The following is a 21,220-nucleotide window of genomic DNA, read 5'->3' on the forward strand; positions in this document are numbered from 1 at the left end:
AGCATTCTTCAAATATCATATGAACATCTCAAATGAATACTTCATATATTTGCATCATTTCTGCATTTTCCAGTTTTTTAATAAAGCAATTGTTTATTTGAAAAAAGAGCACTTTTCGGCATTAAAGAATGTAAAGGAAACACTTGTCCCAAAGAACAAGTCATGTCAACCCAACCTTCTTTCTTTGAGAGAGTTCTTAGGCTGATAAATTGCAAGAGTGCAGTAGACAGAGCATGAGTATCTGAAGTGAATTTGACCCTATTCTCAAAATATTTTTGTGGAAAAACACAGCAGTAGGATCCAAGTGCATAAACAATTGAAGAGATGAGCAGTTAGATAACCACCACAAATTCTGATGAGCAATAAATGCCAGCCCGGAAGATGGATTCTGGTACATGTCATAGAGCTCTATCAGTGCCATTTTCTAGGTTATCACTTATACTAACGATCTGGATAAAAATATAGAAAAAAATATTTTCAAAAACTTGCATATGGTGAAGCATATGAGAACAAGCAATAGCAATCAGATCAAAGAAGATGGAAGTCAACAGTGGAAGTCAGTATATGACTCTGTACTTGGATTCCAGAAACACAACCACATTTATGTATGTAGGAGCAGGCAGGTATTTTTTTGTGGGGGTAAGGTTGATGGCACATTCATCATGATGACTGAAAAACTGGGATATTTGCTATGTTAACAGAAGCCCAATATAACTAAGGAAAATAGAATATAGTGATAATCTAGATAATCATATACTGACAAGACCACATGCAGACTGCTCCTTCATATTCTAGTCCCTTCTCATTAAGAGGGACAAACTGGAGGATGTCCTAGGATGAGTACCAGTATTGGTTCAAAGGACTTGAACTCTTATCATTGGAATTGTTGAGAAAGAAGAATGTTAGTGGATGTGAGAACTATCTTTCAGTATCCAGACATCTCTGCTACACAAACCAAGGGCAGACTTTCTGTGGTCTGAGGAACAGACTCAACACCACTAGGGAATCATACTTGAGTTTAATCAAAGTGACAGTCTCTAGCATTCAGAGGTATGCTTAGAGAAAATAGACTCTGCTGTAGACATTACCATTTCTTCCTTCACTTAAGTTAGGCATGGCCACATGACTGCTTCTAATCAATGAAACTTGAGTCAAGCAAGTGTAGTTTCTGATACAAAGCATTTAATTGCCAGTGCCCAACTCCAGCATTCTCTTCTCCTGCCTCAGTGAACACTGAAGCCTTGTGTTAAAATGGAGGTACCAGCCTTGGTCTCTGAGTGACAACAGTGGTTATAGTATCCCCCAACCACCACTACTACCCCACCTCAGACCGTCATGCACCTACATTGGACATGTTGGTTTGAGTGGGAAATATACCTTTACTGTTTTTTGCCCCTGCAATTCATGGGTTTTATATCTCTGCATAACCCTGATGCAATATTGTGATCTCTTATAAGAAATATATTTTTGGTCTTTCAGATGACCAAAATATATTTCTCATATGTACTTGGTCTTTCTTCATGGTTTCTGGTTCACAGCTTCCCAAACCTTAGGAATTTCCTAAGTGTCAATGGTGATAAAGGTGTCTTTTGTTACGTTAATGAAGGTGACTTTGGGACCCCACCCAAGGAGGATGCTAGTTGCCAGGAGGATCAACTTTTGATTAGAGGGTTGGAACTTCCAGTCCCACAGTCCCACCCCACCCCAATCTACTGGACCTCTGGAGAGAGGGGAGGGGCTGGAGGTTGAATCAGCCAATGGCCAGTGAGTTAGTCAATAATGACTATGCAGTGAAGCTTTCCATAAAAACCCAGAAGGACTGGGTTCAGAGACCTTCTGGGTAGGTGACCACATGGAGTTTGGGGAGAGTAGCACTTCTGGAAAAGGCATGAAGGTTCTGCGCCCCTCCCCACATACTTCACCCTATGCGTCTCTTGCATCGGACTATTCCTGGGTTATATCTTTTTACAACAAACTGGTGATTTAGTAACCTGTTTCTCTGAGTTCTGTGAGCTGCTCTAGCAAATTAATTGAACCTAAGGAGGAGGTCATTGGAATCTCCAAAATGTAGCTGGTAAGTCAGAAGCACAGATAACAGCCTGGGGCTTGAAACTGGCATCATTTGAAGTGGGGGATAGGGAGCAGTCTTGTGGAACTGAACCCTTAACCTGTAGAATCTGATGCTATCTCCAGGTAGATAGTCTCAAAATTGAGTTGAATTCTGTGACACCCTGTTGATATCTGAGGATTGCTTAATGTTGTGGAATGGGAGGAACCACCCTCCCAAAACAGAATTGGGTCCAGGAACCCTCAAAGACCTGACTAACACAAGTGCTTTCAAGATGCAGTAATTTCTTATGAGTGAGCATTAGCAAGACGCACGTTTGATTCTTGAGACCCATACACTTGCATTCCTTTTTGCCTTTTATTTTCATTGCTACACTATATTCAGACTGTTGCTGGGCGTATTACTTAGTCAACTGGAATTTTCAACTGATTCTAGGGCCTCCTTGGAGATGATCCTAAGAAAGCATGCTAAAATGATGATCTTTCTGAGCACACTCTTCTGTAACTCAACTGCAGGCCCAGTAATATCTCAAGTTTATGGGTCTTGTCCATTTGGGGAACAGCCAACAATAACTAGATAGTTTACCCACCAGAGATTCGATTGCCATGCAAACATACACACACACAACATTACCCATGAAAACTGTGAGGTTCACCAGAGATCTCAGGGCTAGTGTAACTTTTTGAACATGAACTTTGCAGTTTGATTCTTACACATTCATATTGCCTGGGATCTTGTCTAGTATCTGTTTCAGTCTGTGCAGATAGATGCATTTTTTACTTATTATTTACTTACCAACATAGTTTCCCAAAGATGCTCTTGGTGCCATCTACTAATATATGCCACAGTGTACCCATCTAGTGTTATTATTAAAGTTGTCCTGTGCTCGGGGCGCCTGAGTGGCTCAGTCGGTTGAGCGTCCGACTTCGGCTCAGGTCACGATCTCGTGGTCCGTGAGTTCGAGCCCCGCGTCGGGCTCTGTGCTGACAGCTCAGAGCCTGGAGCCCGTTTCAGATTCTGTGTCTCCCTCTCTCTCTGCCCCTCCCCTGCTCATGCTCTGTCTCTGTCTCAAAAATAAATAAACGTTAAAAAAAAAATTAAAAAAAAAAAAAAGTTGTCCTGTGCTGGGCAGTCATAGGATTTGATGTTTATAAGTGGTTCTGTCTGGGAGGCAGCTTATGAGGTGATGGGAGCCAGGAATTAAAAGGCACAAAATATGTACCTTGCCTGAAAATAAATGAAGAAATAGAATTAAAAAGTGATTCCTGGTGTGCCTGGATAACTCTGTTGGTACAGCATGTGGTTCTTGATCTGGGGGTTATAGGTTCAAGCCCTGCATTGAGGGTAGAGATTACTTAAAATCTTTAAAAAAAAAAAAAAAGGTGATTACGATGGGGGAAGAAATGGAAAGGACACATTTCAGGTTGTAATTAAAAATACATATACAGACATATATACAGGTATACATATGTACATCTTTTCTTTATATGACAAACCAAACCCACAACTAATTAACTGGAACCTCACTTTTGTTGTTCACAGGAGACCAAAATCAACTGTGTTCGCCTGGCTACAAAAGGTATGTTGGCATGTCCTTGTCTGTCTTCAACCATTTAAGGATTTCTCCATCTAGCCACACAGGGAAAGTTTAGGCAACAATTACTAAAAATAAAAGAAAGAATTGTTATTTTCATTGGAGTCATTATACCTACAGTATATGTTAATAAATACCTACAGTGTATATTAATAACACAATGCCAAAAACATAATAAGAGCTCAAAAAATACTTGTTGAATCAGTGGATGGATAGATGGATGGGGATCGTTGGGCAGACAGACAGACTGACAGACAGATGGACAGATGAATGGACTGGTAAATTAATCAGTAGAGTGATGAATATAAATTTTCTTAAATATTCTTCTATATATTTTCATTATATTTGGGTTTGTGCTTATATGGGTATTTTTTTAGCATGTCTGGTACACCTATCTTCTGAGTTTTGTGCTTTTTTCAGCTGGGTTTGGCTTTCACAAATGAGGTGATAGTGTCGGTGCCTTTAATAATGAGAAAACAAACACTGCATTGTTATGTAGTTGGCATTTTCAATACTTATCCCAAAAACTAAGGCAGCATTGTTCAGGCTCATCACTTTTTGTTTTCCTAATTATAATTGAATTGCCTGGCCCTTTCAATTGGTACATGTTTCTGTTTATTACTCTTTAAAAAAAAATCAATGAATGGTTTGTTATCATTTAACCTATTACAAGGTTGAATGGTTAGAAATCAGGTTTATCTTTTTGTTATAGGATGGATATTTTCAACAGCAATTCTCTCCATATAACCACATGAAAATTGGACAATTCTGTTGTCCCTTGCATTTATTGACAGTGTATATAGTTACATAGGATGCTTCCCCAGAGATGGCAATTATAAATATAAGTAGGCATATAATCATAGATATAAAACATAGACAAAGACGATGACCCAAGTGTGTATGTACATATGTGAGTATATACACGCATGCACAGTCATACAGAGGAAAACACATACATATGTGTGGGAAGAGGTAGAAATGAGGGAGGGGGAGAGAGAGAGAGGAGAAGGAGGAGAATGTCTATGGCTGTTTCACAAAATATGCACCAAGACCTATCACTCATGTCTTTCATAACTTTGAAGAAAACCAGCTCAATATGTAGGCTGAGAAGGAAAGATGATACAGGAGGAAGGAGAAGACAGAAGCACCAAGGACTCACTGTGATAAGAACCCCCTCTGATTTCACATAAGTCATGAGAGGCCGGCATGTCCCTAACTTGTTCTCTCTCAGGAACTCAGGCTACTGGACAGACAGAGATAAACTACTCTTTGTGAGGCAAGGAGAATTGATGGCCTGCAAACAAAAGTGACACAAATCACAGGCCTTAGAAGGCTTTCCCACTGAGGAAAACAGATAATCCAGGAGGAAGAGCATCATCAATTGGATAGCATTAGAGCTCCGGACAGCTCAGCGTCTGCTGCGTCCCGCTTAAAGGGGCAGCTGGGGGAAGGAAGGAAACGTACAGGGACACCTCCTTCACCCACCCCTCCAGCTTTGACCTCTAGACAAGGGAGAGGTTGATGTGGTTGCTCTGCCCTCCATGGCAGGGGTGGGGGATGTGGTATTCTAAGGATACCCTCTGGGACATAAGCCCCCCTAAAGGGTAGTTTGTTGGATCCTGTTTTCTAAACTGGGAATTGGGAACACATGGTTGGATAGACAAGAGATAGATATGGGAACTTTACAAGAGAATAATTAAAACTCTACTTCTGGGGCAACTTCAGGATCCACTGTCCTCATAGTCCTAGAGACCCAGCATGAAGCACTTCTCCCTGCAGTACAGCTGCACTGGTCCTGAAAGAACTAGAGAGGAAAACATGTACCTCTTCTAAGCATAAGGATTTGTCCTCACATTTGACTTGTAGGATACTGTCTTCCTTAGGGGGGTGTACACATGTAACGTGTGGATGTGTGGAGGGATGGGAACAAGTGAATGAATCTGGATTCTCAGATGGCCGAGCCCTGGCAGGGCAGGAAGGAGTCAGGAGTCAGAGGTAGATTCCCAGCACTGACACCTTCACTTTCCAGGTCTGCGAGGGCCAGCCCTTCAGCCCAGACAAGTGGAGCTTTAGGAGCACCTTGAATAGGACAGAGAACTGAACAGTGGAGAATGCCAGTCTCTCAGAGTCCCAGGGAGTTACCCCTCTCAGTGCCACCTCAGATAAGAGGATGCTTGGTGAGAAAAAAGCCAAGAAAAGACAAAGGAAAGCAGACCTGTGTTTGGTTGGTGTCTACTCTGTGCCTCACGTTAGCTTTGGAGCATCCGGGGTTGATTAAGGGTAAACCCTGTCTAATTCTGTGCTCTTTTCATGAGGACTCTGTAGCAAGGATCTAAGGCCAGGAATGAATATTTGGCCCATCTCTTTCTGGAATCAAATTTCCCCATTTTGTGGGTTTGCTGAAAACACTATTACTTTTAATAGAGAAAAATAAGATACTGGGAATCCCATAGGCTTTGGCAGTATCTAAAGTGCCAGTGACATATTGCACTGGCCATCTGGCTCCCTCCAAGTACTTGGCACTTCTCTGTCATCATGGTACCTTCCTCTTGGGGCTTCCAGTGGGCATCCAACCCCTGGAGTGTGATCACATGTGCAAACTCAAGGCCACTGCTCTGCTGATGTTTTATCCCTGACTCTGGTGACTCCTGATGGTGTCCGTGGTCACCTGTGTGAGTCCTGCAGAATAGAAGGGCTCCCAGGGAGAACGTAACAATCCCCAGCACTCAGGCAGGGTCATTCTGACCTGACCCCAAGCCCAGTGCCTCTTCTGTTAGATTCCACATCTGGCTCCAGCATGATGCTCTAACCCTTGAGTCTGCAGCGTTCCTGTTAGTCACTTGAACTCTGATGCAGCACTGCCCAGTTTGGAGGGTTGCAAAGCAAGGGACCTAGAATAGTTTTCTATGGCTGCTGTACCAGAGTACCAGCAGCTGAGTGGCTTAACAACAAAATTTCTTGTCTCACATTCTGGAGGCTGGAAGTCTGAGGTAAGGTGTCAGTAGGGTTGGCTCCTTTGAGGACTGTGAGGAGAGGATGTGATCCATGCCTCTCCCTAGCTTCTAGCAATCTTCATTGTTCCTTAGTTTGCATCTTCACATGGCATTCTCCCTGTGGGCATCTCATGTCCAAGTTTCCCCTTTTTCATAGGGACACTAGGTACTGTTAGATTAGGAGCCCACCCTGTTCCAGGTTGACCTCATCCTAAATTAACTAATTACATCTACAAGGACGCTATTACCAAATAAGGACACCTTCTGAGGCACTGGGTGTTGGGATTTCAACATATGAACTGGGGGATGGACGCATAGTTCAACGCATAACAGGACCCATGCATTTAGGGGCAGTGTCTATGTGGTTTCCACTGGAGCCTCTGATTGCTCACTATTCACAGTATAATCCCAGTGGCTTTTAAGGGTGTGCAAGGAGCAAGAACCAGCCCTGTCAGAGGGGGGCCCTGGCAGTGGACTGGGTCTAGATTGGACTTCTGTTCCCTTGGGAAGTTTAGTCAGGCTGCTTTGGGCAGAGGAATTGCAGGTTCTGTGGAGGGAGCCCTGGGCAGTGGGTAAATACAGTAGGTGGTCTGCACACACCCAATGGCTGGGTCTGTGACAGCAGGACCCTACTCAGACCCTACATGATGGTGGAGCATCAGGTCCTGATCTAGTCAGGTTTCAGGGCCCTGAGCAGAGCCTGCTTTCTGGGGCAGGCATCAGCACTGCTGACTTGGAAGGTCTCTGATGAGGTGATCCTTGGTCTTAACCACTAACTTCCTCATCACATTTTGCCATGGCAGAAGTTCCTGGCACATGCCTGGCAATCAAAAAATGCTCACTGAAATGAATAAATGCATTTGAAGCCGGCATCTTACTGCAGCAAGAGTCAGAGACTTTGAGAGTCTCAGTTGATCTCTCTCAAACTCCAAGTGCCATGTTTCAGGTTATCCCCATCTATCCATTCACAGAACATTTTTTAAACATCCCTACTGCCAGTGGTTTCATGATAAACCTGCTCTTTGTAAAAGAAAAGCCCTTATTTGTAGTCTTTGTTGATCTCCAAAGTATAAATATCCCCACCATGTCCAATATCAAGTTACCAATGGTTTAATAACTGGCTTGCAAAAAAGTCCAGAGTGTTTAACACCCGGGTCTAGCAAGCTAATACAAGCCAGCTCCGGCACACCAAGGCCTCTACCACCCAGTTTGTTAGAGGATCAGACGATATAATAAACATCTAAGTGTTGTATTTACTGCGAGGTGTTTTGGAAAAAAATATTGTCAATAAATGTTATTTCCTTTGTGTAGTCTGCTCAGTCAGCATCTGTGAGCTGGGTACCTTGAAAGGAACTAGGGTTTTGTGCTGAATCAGCAGGCATGATGCCTGTCCTCAAGGAGCTCACGATCCAGTGTGGAAACAGACCTTGCATGAGTGATTTTGACAGATAATCGTGGACTTATGATTATGATCAGTGCTTCCAAATGGAAGTGAAATGTACTGAATGGGGGCTAGAGTACCGTTGGGGCCAAAGCTCCAGGCAGTAATGGCATGTATGTTCCTGGGCCTTCATCTGGGGTTCTGTTTCTCTGGGACTGGTCCAGTATGGGAGATACAACCCTTCTATTACCTCCATCACTACCCCTTCTCACCTAAACACTGGGAATTGCACAATACCCAGACCAAGGGTAGGATTGGAAGGCCAGCTGACTCAGCAGCTCAGACTGTGAGAGGAGCCATACCCCTGGTCCAAAGTCCTTGTTAAGAGTCAAGACTGTATGTATTTAGAGGATTGAGAGGGTAGGGATTTGCATATCACCAGGGGGCAATATTTATTTACAGAGTGAGGGCAGAACCACAAATTGAAGGCCCAGCTAAGGGACTGTGGGGTGGGAGTTTGATATTTGCTAGTAGAAGGGTAATTCTAGCATCAGGACAGGCTCACCTCAAAAGCCTTGAAAACGGTCTTTTTCATTGATGGAAGGGTCTTGTTGGCATTGCCCCAGATTCACATTCTTTTTTATCTTGTTGATCAGCCAGGGGTTGCCTGTTATTAACTTTGGCTAGAGATTTAGAGGAATTAGAATGTGAGTTCAACCATAGTGGGGAAGTGGATTTCATCGATGAGTAGATAAAGGCAAATAGGAGCTGTCTTAAGACAGATTCCCTGGAAGCAGAGCCTGAAGCAGGGATTTTGGTGCATGTAATGTATTGATGGAGGGCACTTGGAAGAAATCTATAAATCAAAGAGGGAAGTGGGATGGTAAAAAGAAAATGTTAAAGCAAGAATCTGTTCTCAGATAAATGCAAGCCTAGGCTAGATGCAAGTGGAGTATAAATTTCTCCAAAGTTCTGCCTTGAAGCAAGAAGACCAGGTTTTCTGTGTCTCTCCCCCATAACAATTAGTCCTTGGTACTTTCCCCTTTCCTTACCCTTCTCCCTCCCCTCCATTTCTCAGGTGGCTCCAGGGGAAATGGTATCCCAGAGCCTTGGCCAAAGTCTCTGGAGAATGTCACAGGTGTGAGCCCTTAGTCTTAATACCAACAGCAGCAGGGGCATGGGGGTGTGGGGGGAAGGTTGGGTATGATACACTGACCTGCAAAGGGGATCTGGGAGTGGCACCAGTGGCCTCCACCGCACTGATCTTATTATAAAGAGGATGTGTTTCATCATCGGGTTGAGGGATAGCAAAAAGCTCATGGAATTGCCTCAATTTCAAGAGCTAAAAGAAAATCCTGAAAGCCCTGTGCTTGGCACACTCTACTCTGAGAATTTGTTCAGAGCTGCAGAGAGAAAACTTCAGCTAATGGGTAAAAAGCATTACATTTTTGGTTTAGAAACAGAGAATTATTATTACTCATTCTCTGAAGGGAGGGCAGTATGAAGATAACAGTGAGGCTTCATTTGTGTAGTTAAAACAGGAATTGTGAGATAGAGCAAGTAAGTGGGAGGTACATTTAGACCCATTAAGTAAGGTTTACCTCGTATTTGGAAGATGAGGGATGGGCTCAGTTTCAGAACCAGGTTGAAGATGGAATCTGAACATACTCAGAGACCACTCTTGGGAAGATAGAGCATGTAGAAATTTGCAATGAAAGTGCAACCTTAGACTTCCAAGGTTCTGAAGCTTAGGCTGGAGGGAGTATGGGGGCGGGGAACTGCCTTTCCTGTGGAAGATGATTATCCTCTGTGGTGGGAGGTGCCCCAGGCTATAGCTGCTGAAGGAGGGACCTGAGCATCTGTTTGTGCCTTTCTGACTCAGAGCAGGCCAAGGGGAAAATGGTATTGATGGAGGGCACTTGGATCTGCCAAGTTCTAGATCAGCCTCTCCCAAGCTTCTATCCTCATACTTGCAATATTCTTCTGACTTACCAAGTTCCTTCTAACTTCAGGGCCTTTACTCATCCTGCCCCCTCTGCCCGAAATTATCCAGCCACTGTATGTGCCTGTATAACAGATAAATATCTTTCTAACTGCAGCATAGACACACTTCCTCAGAAAGATCATCCTGACCTCCAATCTGATGTATATCCCCAACATTTTCCACCTGAAATCATACCCTGTACTTTTTTTCATAGCATTCATTTTGACTTGCAAATATGTACATTTTTTTTGGTTTGCTTACATGTTTAGTGTCTGTATCCCAGCCACATTCCAAGTGTAGTAAAAGCATTTTGCCTATTTTGAGCACTGTTGTGTCCCCAGGTTCTAGCATACTTTCGTGCTCAGTAAAATATATTGAATGAACAAAGGGATAAATCAATGGATGGTCAATTGATTAATGGATAGATGGATGGATGGATGGATGGATGGAGGAAAATAGGTTATTCTTTCATGGCCTCTTTTTTTTTTTTCAAATACAACCTATTTGTCAGCACTGTTCTCTTTCAATGTAGGAGTAAAAAGGAATGAGGTAGAGATCAACTATGTAATCTACAGTACCCACTCACAGAAAGGCCAGCCAGGCTCTGCTGGGGTATTTGCTATAACAGGGACCTCACTACTGGCCCAAAGAGTTCCTCCCACCATGGGAGGACACTTCATTTGGAGGGAGCCTCAATATCATGAGTCCATATTGGCTCCCTGTTATTTCTGCCAATGTGTCTTTGAGGCCACATAGATCCTGTCTGCCTTTCCTCCCTCCAGAAAATAAAATTTGTTTTCTCTGTGTCCCTCCGCCCCAATTAGGGTCAAGCAGGTACTTGCCTGTCTGCCCTCTCCCTGTTGGAACCTCTCTGGCCACCAGCAGACAATAGCACTCCCATCTCTGGCACCAGCCAGGGAGAGAACACAGCTGGTTCTGCAGACTCCCGCTGGGTGCGCCCGAGTGGCAGTTAGAAAAATCAGCTTTGATTTGATTTGCAAACTGAGCCTAGTCATTGAGACAAAATAAATCCGGAAATCCATAAAGCCATTTGCAGAGTTGCTTTGCAGAAGACAGCCACAGTTTTAATCTAGTAAACACTCTCTAACGATCCCATTAAAACAGCCCCCTCAGAGTAGGTGCTGAAAGCTGAACTCCAGAATAATGAAGCATGAGATAAGGGGCCAATGTCACCAGTAGATCCATGCTGCCCTGTGGTGGTGATGGACTAAAACCATTGTCCCAATGGCAATAGGAAAGAGACGTGGGCAATGGTCTTTTGTAAATGTGGTTTCTTTTTATAATGGCTAAGCCTGAGGTGGAGCATTTCATCCAGCATTTTCTCTTCTCTCTTCATAATGGATTCTCACCCCTGCAGAGAGTGGCAGGACAATAAATACCCATTCTCTAGTGAGATGCCCTCATTTTGCAGATGCTAAGACTGGAGCCAGGAAGGGGAATGATGTGTCCATAGATTCCTTATCTGTAAGGATAACATGCCACAGGTGGTGTGAGAAGCCAAGCAAGATGTAGGTATTGTCTCCTATCAGATAGGAAATTCCCATCACCTGCCCTCCCCTCTGTTGACCCAATTCTATGCAGAAGGTTCTATCTTTATGAAGCTTCTTTGAGAGGTTGCATGGAATAATGGGGAATCAGAGTCACCTGGCTTTAAATCCCACATCCTAAACTTAACTGTTTGACCTTGGGTAAGTCAACCTTTATGAGTCTATCACTTCACTTTTAGGCTGGAGATCATTCATTCTTTCTCATGATTATTTGAGGTAATGCACATAAAAGGTCAAGAATATAACAGATTATAAACATCTTTAGCTTCCCTCCTTCATTCTTCTGAACTTCTCTGATAGGAGACCTGGAGACCCACCTCTCTCTCTGCTGTTCTCTAAGGAAGAAAACCCAAAGCCCAGGCTCTAGTCATTTCTCATACAATTCCACAAATCACACATTTATCAGATGCACTCAGGCTAGATCCAAAGTGCAGAAACAGGCACAGGAATGATGCTGGCCTCACTTCTTGGTATTTAACCTCTTCATCAATAGGTTGTTATGTTTAAATGAGATTCTACATAGCAATCATGTATTTTTATTGACTATAGCATTTTGCTCATGCACCTGCTGCCCTTTGACTGTAGCACTTTTCCTTTCCTCCTGATCTACCTAACAATTTCAGGAGGGACTCAGGACCACAGGATGCCCAAATCTAGCTGTGGTAGCTGAAGTAGAGACCCCAGTGAGGGATCACTTATGAGAGGCAAACTATAGTGAGTCAGTCTATTGGAAAACTCTTGACTCTTGTTCAGTCTTTAGAAATCCTGCCAGAATTTCAGAGGGAGAAGTCCAGGGTGTGTGCTTGGGGGTTAGAGTAGGGTGGTACTGTTTCTCTCTAGCCAAACCCAATAAGGTGAATTTTCCATAATGAGGGTTCTCAGAATTGCTTGAGTATAACAGATCTCCTTGGCCCTTGGCCCCTCTTATTTTCACTCAGTGTCTTCTAGGCCCTAAAATTCCAAAGGAATAATTTGGCTTTTCCTGAAGGTTTTGTGACAAGATAGAAGAAAAAGATTATATTATAAGTAGACCAAAATAACCCAAAGATGACATTCACATTAATATTTTTCTTTCTACAACCACTGACACATCTCTCTAGTCTTCTTTTGTCCTTCTCCTATCCCTTCTCTCTAGACTGTTCATACTAATCTCTCTCTCTCTCTCTCTCTCTCTCTCTCTCTCTCTCACACACACACACACACACACACACACACACACACACACACACACCTTTTCCCCACCCCACTCAGGAAGACAAAGCTAGAGCAATAGAGTCCAGGAAAACAAAACCAACACCAACACTTGCCCTTCAAGCATGTCCTCGGGACATCCCTGTGAACTACAAATGAGAATTATCTACCCAAGACCTGAGACACCTGAGTTGACCTTAGCTCAAATCTGATGCTCCAGAGCAATTGTATCTCACAAAGGGATAGGAGGAATTTTAAAATCATGAGTCAGAGAAAGAGGAAAATGTTTCTGGAGACAGGGTTAGAAATAAAGAGAATAAAGCTCTATTAGAGCTTTTTCTGATGGGGTTTCAATGTAGTGTTGAAAGGGGGGGGAGGTGAAGAGGGCTAGCAAAAATTAACCATCTGTGATACCAGTCATGGTACTATGGTGCTGTGTACCAGTCATAAGGCTGTGTATGTTGACATGAGTTTATAATGAGATGATAGAATCAAAGCCTGGCATGTATTACACACTAAATAAATAGTGATCATCATTATTACCCTTACTCAAGAAATGAAACAGTATAATCCCAGAAGGGTTGAATAAAGAACCCAAGGTCCCACAGAATTGCAGCTGAGTTCTAACTCCAAAGCTCATGGCATTCCCATGACACCATTTTGAATCTTGTCAATGACATAGACGGGGTGAGATTCTGTGAGTCATAGTCCCCTATCTCCTATTTGTTAACCCCTTCCCATGACTCTATTCCAATAATAGTCGATAATAGAATATTTAGAGCATGATGGGTCTTTTGTTTCTCTTTGGCAGTGTCCAGGCTAAGTCCTGAGATCTGTAGCAGACCTGGTGCCTCAAGGAGCCCTCAGCTTTTTACACTAGTATAATATATTGAAGCTAATAAACCAAGAAATTAGTTTGCCTTCAAGGTTATCTATTCTAGTGTCATCTTTAGTCCATCAGCATCTCTTTCTATTCACCATTCTTTGCTTGAGAAGGAAATAGAAGTCAAAAATCAGAAAAGAAGTCTGAGGCACTTATAATTCTGATCTTCTTCTTCTTTGCACAATATTAATATTTTTATTAATATTTTTATTAATATTAATATATATGAATGGGGGCTGGAAACTATGGAGAGAGCAGGGTCATGAATCCTCTAACAGAAAATCCATATGATGTGGGAACCAGATGGCAGAAGAGAAAGCAAGGGACTACTACCTTTTCTTCTGCCGGATTAGTTAGGATAGGTCAGGCTTAGCTGCAATAACAAATTAATACCCAAGTATCAGTGGCTTAATATCAGAAAGTTTTCTTTGTTGTTATGCCATCTAGAATATATGTGGCCTCAAAAGATGCCATATTAGGGAAGAGAAAGTATGGGGATAGTAACCTGGATCTTGAATACCTCACTTGGAAATGACTCTAGTCACTTCTGCTTACATGGCTCTGATGAGGCTTGGATTCTTCTGTGTGACTAAGAAGGAGTGATAGACCAGGCACCAGTAAACGCTAGTCATCTCTACACAATATGTATGAGCTCTTTTCCTGTTTCCACTTCCCTTTGTGTCCTGCTGAGACCCATGATCCATCGCTCGTCTTCTGCTACTGTACCCACTAGAGAGACGTCTTCCCATCCCAACACCTATGCAGCTATACTTCTGTGTCTGCCCTTCATAGCTAAGCACTCCTACCCAGCAGAGTTGGAGCCCTAGGTGGTAGAGTGGGGAGGCTCCTCTGGGCCTGTCAACCAAACTAAGGCTTTAACTGTTTTTTTTAAATTTATTTAATCCTTAAAAGAACTTCATGAGATACTTATTAGTATTCCCATTTTATGGGTAGGGAATTGAAACTCATAAGTGTAATTTTCCAAATGACACAGCTAGTAGGTAAATACTAAACCAGAATTTCATTTCTTCATTTAATTTTCCATAAATATATATTGAGTGCAACTTAGTATTGACAGTGGCCTCCTGTCCCATAGAGGTTAAGAAATTTGTCTTTGGATTTGGACAGTCTTTGATTCTAGGCTGGAAAAGGCACTTAACTGCTCTATGTCTTGGTTTCCCCATCTGTAAAACCATGACAATAGCACCACTTACTTTATGGGACTAATGTAAGAATTCAATGGGCTAATGCATATAAAGTGCTTAGTGCAATGCCAAGCTTATAATAAGCACTCAACGGGTAGCTAGTGGAACAACAAAAAGATAAATTATATCAATATAGCATGATAAGCGCTGTGATGAAGGTAAATCCAGGATACTGTGGGAGCAGAGAAGGGAAACATAAATCACTTTAGGGTGTGCATTCTCAGGTACGTGGTTACTGAGACAAGTTTTAAAAGAGTGACGGTTATCATATTGAACAAGGCTGAAGAGTAAGGCAGGGAGGTCTTCTGAGTTGAGGAAGTAGCATGTGCAGATCATTGGAGGCAAGAAAGCATGCCACTGAACTTGAATAGGTCAAAGCAAACAGACAGATGCCAGTGTGACCAGAGGGCAGGAGTGAACAGAGGTGGAGGCTGAAATGGCAAGCAAGGCCAGGACACCAAGGACTCAGCATAGCCCCATAATATATGTGATATATATATCTATATATCTATATCTATCTATATATAGATATAGATATATGTATATATGTATATGTGTGTATGTATATGTATATATGTATATGTATGTATACATATACACATATATATATATATATATATATATATATATATATATATATATATATATAGACATAGTCCTGAGACTGTGGGCGCCCTTGGAGGTGCTTAAGCAAACTGCCTTTGTCCGAAGGCCACCCTAGTTATAGCTTAGAAGATGGATCAGAGATGGGGTTTCAGAGCACAGACAAGGTGGGAGCATGGGAGAACAGGTAGAAGCCACTGAAATGGGACAAGTGAGAACATTTGAGTCATGTCTTCTCAAGCTTTCTGTTTCTTTTTCTGACATGCATGCAAGCCATATCCTGCCTACCTCAAAGGTGGGGGAAAATTAATAAAAATAGCCACTTAGACTAGGGGTTGGCAGACTTTCTGTAAAGGGCCCGATAGTAGGTATTTTCAGTTTTGCAAGGCCTGTGGTGTCTGTCACACCTACGTAGCTTTGTCATTGCAGCACAGAAAGCAGTGAAATAAATATAAAATGAGAGTGTGACTATGTTCCAATAAAACTTTATTTCTGGACATTGAAATGTAGATTTTGTATAATTTTTGTACACCATAAAGTATTACTCTTCTTTTTGTTTCTTTGTCCCCCAACCATTTAAAAATATAAAAACCATTCCTAGCACATGGCCACACAGGGAACCGTGGGAAGCTGGATTTGACCCATGAGCCATAGTTTACTGACCTCTGACTTAGTATGTGCTTTGAAAATGGCACAGTTCTTCATACCTTAAAGGGAGGAATATTATGATGACAACTAAGTGGTAGTTACATTTTATAGTATTTCGTGACCTCGATCAAGCTTGGTATTTGTGTGAATTTTTGAAATTATGTATTTCCTATTTACCAGTTGGTCTGGAACACCCTACCTCTCTCTCCATTTGCATAAAGGCTTTATACAGTTTTGTTGATGAATCATTAGAGGAACATGCAGCCTTTTACCAAGCATAAGACACCTTACTGCCTTTTGTATCATTTTCTTTATAGAGACAAGTGGTTGGTTTCAGAGGACAGGAGTGTTAGTCATGCAAACCAGGGTTGGAATACTGCATCTGCCAGTTGCTAGTTGTGTGATCTTGAGCAAGTTACAGTAGTTCTCTGGTTCATGTATTCACTCGTCTATTTATCCAACAAATATTCACAGAGTACCTACTACATGCCGGGTACGAGATTGCCTAGTAAATGGAACGCTGTGACTACCTTCAAGGAATTTACAGAACCAAGGAGAAGTCAGCCATTAATAACACGGGAAGGTTATCACTGTATAAAGGGAAGACTAGGGTGTGATGGGAAAACAGAGCAGGCCATCTTCTCCATACATGGTGAGATGCTCAAGACTCCCAATAAAGGAATTCCAAACTGATTTCCTGAAGGATGAACAGTTGCCAGCCAGGTAAAGGGGCAGGAAGGGAGTGCATTCCACATGAGGTGATGAGGCTGGGTAAGGCCTACAGATAAGAAGGTAGGGGGCTGTTGATAACAGAGAAGATTTCATTGCCCTTTGGGCAGAGAGTGTGGACCAACAGGCAAGGATCTGTCATTGAGGGTCTGCGAGCTGGTGGAGGGGATTTGACATTTACCTTTCTCATGCCCTTCAGCTGAAGGGTGGAGAGTGGATTGATAGGGGGCAAGACCAGAGACAGGAAGACCAACAGGAGGCTGCTTAGGTAATCCCCAGTGAAATATGAGGGTGGCTTCAACCAAGAGGAAATGAAATTGGAGAGAAGGAGGAGGAGGCTTCCAGAACCTTCCTGGAATATAATGACTAAGGCATGCTGAGTAATTAGAAGTGGGAGGTCAGTAAAAAGGAGGGGTAAAGGATGACTCCCAGTTTGCTAGACCGAGGTGCTACGTGGGTGGGGCCACCATTTACTAAGAAAGCAGAGACTGGGAGAGAAGACACCAAGTGGAAAGATGATGCGTTCATTTGTAATAATACTGACCTTTCTGGGATGCTCTCAGTCTCAGAAACATTGTGTGTGAGGTACCTGGCATGTCGTGGGGCCTTGATAAATGCTGAATCTTATTCTCGTTTCATTTTTAAAAATCTTTTTCGGGCCTTATTGTGTTAGATCACGATGTTCTTTTGCTGTTTAGTGTGAGCTCTTCAGAGCCACAAGAACTATGGTTTTGTTCACCGTGCCACACGTTTTCATGTGTGTTTCTTTCTCTCCTTCTCTTCTGCATGCTGCCTGGGGACTGGCTTCCTTGTGGTCAGCACCAATGGGCAGCGCCCAGGTGACCCCGGGGACTCCACTCTGCCTCCTCACCACAGGTGACCATCAGAGCCCTGGGCGGGTGGGAAGGGATTGAGAGTGGCCCATGCTCAGGGCATCCTCCAGGCCAGGTGCCCCAGAGAGGAACTGGCAGTCCCTCCACCCCACCCATCCATCTGCCCACCTATTCTTCCAGCCACCCACCCATTCACCCATCCACCCAACTCTCCATCCCTCCTTTCATTCATGCATCTATCCACTCATCCATTCTAATGCTTACTACTAAGTACCTGCTGTGTGCCAGGCGCTGTTGCAGGCATTGAGGCATACAATGATGAGGAAAAAAAGACATGTTCCTGTGACTTTCTGGGAAGGGAAAGAGCCACACAAATCAATGTACAACTGTAACCATGAGTAGTGCCACAAACGAGAGGTATGTGGTGTTCAAAATAGACAAACACATATACCTGGAGCAAAGGGAAGCAAGCCCCAGGAAGTGACAGCTTAGCTGTGGTCTGAGGTTAGGGAAGAAGTTGACCTATTACGTCTGTGCTTAGGAAGTAAGTAGATCAGGCTGTGATCCCAAGCCTACCATTTGTCCCAGACAGGCCCTTTATTTTTTTTAACGTTTATTTATTTATTTTTGAGAGAGAGAGCGAGCGAGCAAGCACACATGCACACACACAAGTCGGGGAGGGTCAGAGAGAGAGGGAGACACAGAATCTGAAGTGGGGTCCAGGCTCCAGGCTCCAGGCTCCAGGCTCCAGGCTCCAAGCTCCGAGCTGTCAGCGTAGAACCCAATGCAGGGCTCAAATCCACAAACCGTGATATCATGACCTGATCCAAAGTTGGATGCTTAACTGACTGAGCCACCCAGGCACCCCTGGGACAACCCTTTTCAGTGTGATGATCTCAACTTCTCCTATGTGTGAAGCAGGAGTAATCATGGTTACCTCTTAGGGGGCGCCATTTTCTCGCAGTCTCTGCACAGGCAGCGTCTTCTGGAGGTGTACTCCAAAACCATACAAGATGACGAGTGTAAGAAGGGCTGGTATGGGAGTGCCCAGTCCAGAGTAGGTATATGTTTGAAGTAAATACCAGCCCCTTCCATCGAATACACTGCAGTTTGATCTAATGTTGCATAAACATCGATTGCTTTGCAGAGACTGGGCTGCAGAGCCCATCTGTGTCAGAGGCTAATGCCCATTTCAGGGCCTGATAGACAAGGGATGCTGCTGACCTAGAGATTCTACCTCAGGGGCTCATTCTTGTCATTACAGTCGTTGGCGATTTCAAATCTTTTACTGTCACCTCTCTCAGAGTTGTTGCTCAGACAATGGCCTCCTCTCTGCTGGTCCCTGACTGGCTAGTTTGTCATAGGGGGAAAGGGGGTGCGGCAGGCAGTCATGACAGGAGTCTGGCCATCCAGTACCTCACAATCCTCTACTGTCCACCCCCTTTCCCAAATTCAGAAATATCACTGCCGGGGCACCTGGGTGGCTCAGTTGGTTAAGCATCCAACTCTTGATTTTGACTTAGGTCGTGATCTCATGGTTCCTCAGTTCAAGCCCCATGTCAGGCTTTGTGCTGACAATGCAGAGCCTACTTAGGATTCTCTCTCTCCCTCTCTATCTCTCTGCCCCTCCCCTACTCATGTTCTCCCTCCTTCCCTCCCTCCCTCTCTCTCTCTCTCTCTCTCCACACACACACACACACACACACAAACACACGCGCGTGCACTCTCTCTCTCAAGATAAATAAATAAACATTAAAAAAAAAAGAAATAGCACTGCTAATGAATGTCTCTGGGTTCTCTAGACACAGAGCCTGAGATAGGCATTCTTGTGCAAATCATTCATGGAGGAGTATTCTCAGAAGAAAGTGAGGAAGACAGGGTAGGGCAGGGAAGAAACTAAGGGAGGATGTGGAGGCCTGTGTCAGCCTGAGCCCACAGGGGCCTCTGGAGTGTGGGAGCTGCCCCCACCTTGAAGTCAGGGGCCAGCAGTTGTGCCACTGTGTCAGCCAGCCATTGGCCACGGGCTCCCGTGCGAGTGCACAGCCTCCTGGAGAGGCAGCTCACCTCCGCCTTACAGCACTTCTGCTGAGAAGGAGGTATCTGTGAGCCTTTAGCAGCCAGCACGCTTGGCAGATAGAGATGAGGTGCACCAGCCCTGGAGAGGAGATCTGGGCAGACCCTCCATGTAGCATTCGCTACAGCCCAGCCCAGCTTTCCTCCATAGCTACCTCCACAGCTCAGCGTGTCACTGCCCACACCCCAGGAGTGTCCTCCTAGCCACTCATTACCTGTGTGACTTTAAGCAAGTTGCATAGGCTTTTTTCACCGGCAAATCTAATTGTCACACTTCACAGTCATTTTACCGATGACTATTAGGGGACCCTGGAGAGTGCCCTGCTCCACAGCAGCACATAGTAGGCCTTCAAGAAATGTCAGTCTCCTACTATCCCCCCATCATAGGCCCACCAGCCTCACCCTCACCCTCACCCCCAGGGCTGTGTGGTCAGAGTGAGGGGCCAGTGACTCCACCCCCGTGCCCATACCCACTTTACTGAGGAACCGTGCTTCTCCAGAGCAGGTGAGGGAGCTCCATTTCCACTGGGCCATTGTTCTCTGGGATCTATTCAAGTCGAGCAGTCTGATAATGTTTTCTTTAAACAGAGCCAATTCTGTATCAGGCACATTTGTTCTTACCTCTTGCCTCTGAGGTGTCTGAATGTTCCTCCTCTGACAGGTTTATTTCATCGTGTTCCATTGGTTTCTCGGCCTCATTTGATGGGTGAGGTGCCTGCGAGTGTTTCTCTTTGAGCAGAAGGTCCCTTTCAAAGGGTGTTTTTGTTAATGCTCTTCCCCTGGTAGCAATAAGGGCTGGTGTAAATAATAACTGTCAGATGTGAATGACGAGGAGTTCAGACCGTGAGCGCAGGCTGCCTCATTTCAGATCAGCAGCGCAGAGAACTGTGGAGCCACGTTGTGTGTCAGGGACAGGCTGGCATTTGGAGTCGAGGCTGTGTTCAGCTCTCGGCTCTGCCCCAGTTCTGGCCTGGTGATGGTGGGCAAGCTATTTCTTTTCTCTGGGCTCCCTTCTTTTCCGGACAAGTGGGGATAGCAGTGCACCCGGCCATAGTTAATGGGGAGAGCGAAGTATGATAGCCTTAACTTCCTTGCTCAGCTAACTCTGACTAGCTCTTCAGGTCTCTGACTTCCTGACCTCGCCTTCAGAGAATCTGTGTTCAGGGACAGGGCTTGTCACCCTCGGCACTAGGGACACTTGGGGATGGGTAATTCTCTATGGTGGGGGGCTGCCATGTGCGTGTTAGGATGGTCAGCGGCACCTCCGGCTTCTACCCACTAGATGCCAGTAGCACTTCATCCCTCAATTATGACAGCCAACTCTATTTCCAGACAGTCCCCCAGGTCCCCTGAGGGACAGTAGCTCCCCCTCTTGAAATCTTTCAGAGCTGCACTGTTCAATAAACATAGAACTTGAACCATGTCTGTAATTTTACATTTTTACAGAAGTGTTTATTTTTGAGAGAG

At 44.1% G+C, this 21,220-nt stretch overlaps 1 protein-coding gene across 3 annotated transcripts in view; it reads left to right on the plus strand.

Moving 5' to 3' along the window:
• PTPRT (protein tyrosine phosphatase receptor type T) overlaps window positions 1-21,220 on the plus strand; it is an 800,956-nt gene that overhangs the window by 590,653 nt on the left and 189,083 nt on the right. For all 3 annotated transcript variants that reach the window (XM_042930943.1, XM_042930944.1, XM_042930945.1), the window contains exon 12: window positions 3,611-3,647. In XM_042930943.1, coding sequence (XP_042786877.1) covers window positions 3,611-3,647 — 37 coding nt within the window. The remainder of the gene's footprint in view (window positions 1-3,610; window positions 3,648-21,220) is intronic.

This window comes from Panthera leo, chromosome A3 (genome assembly GCF_018350215.1).
Source record: "Panthera leo isolate Ple1 chromosome A3, P.leo_Ple1_pat1.1, whole genome shotgun sequence".
NCBI classification, from domain to species: Eukaryota; Metazoa; Chordata; class Mammalia; order Carnivora; family Felidae; genus Panthera; species Panthera leo.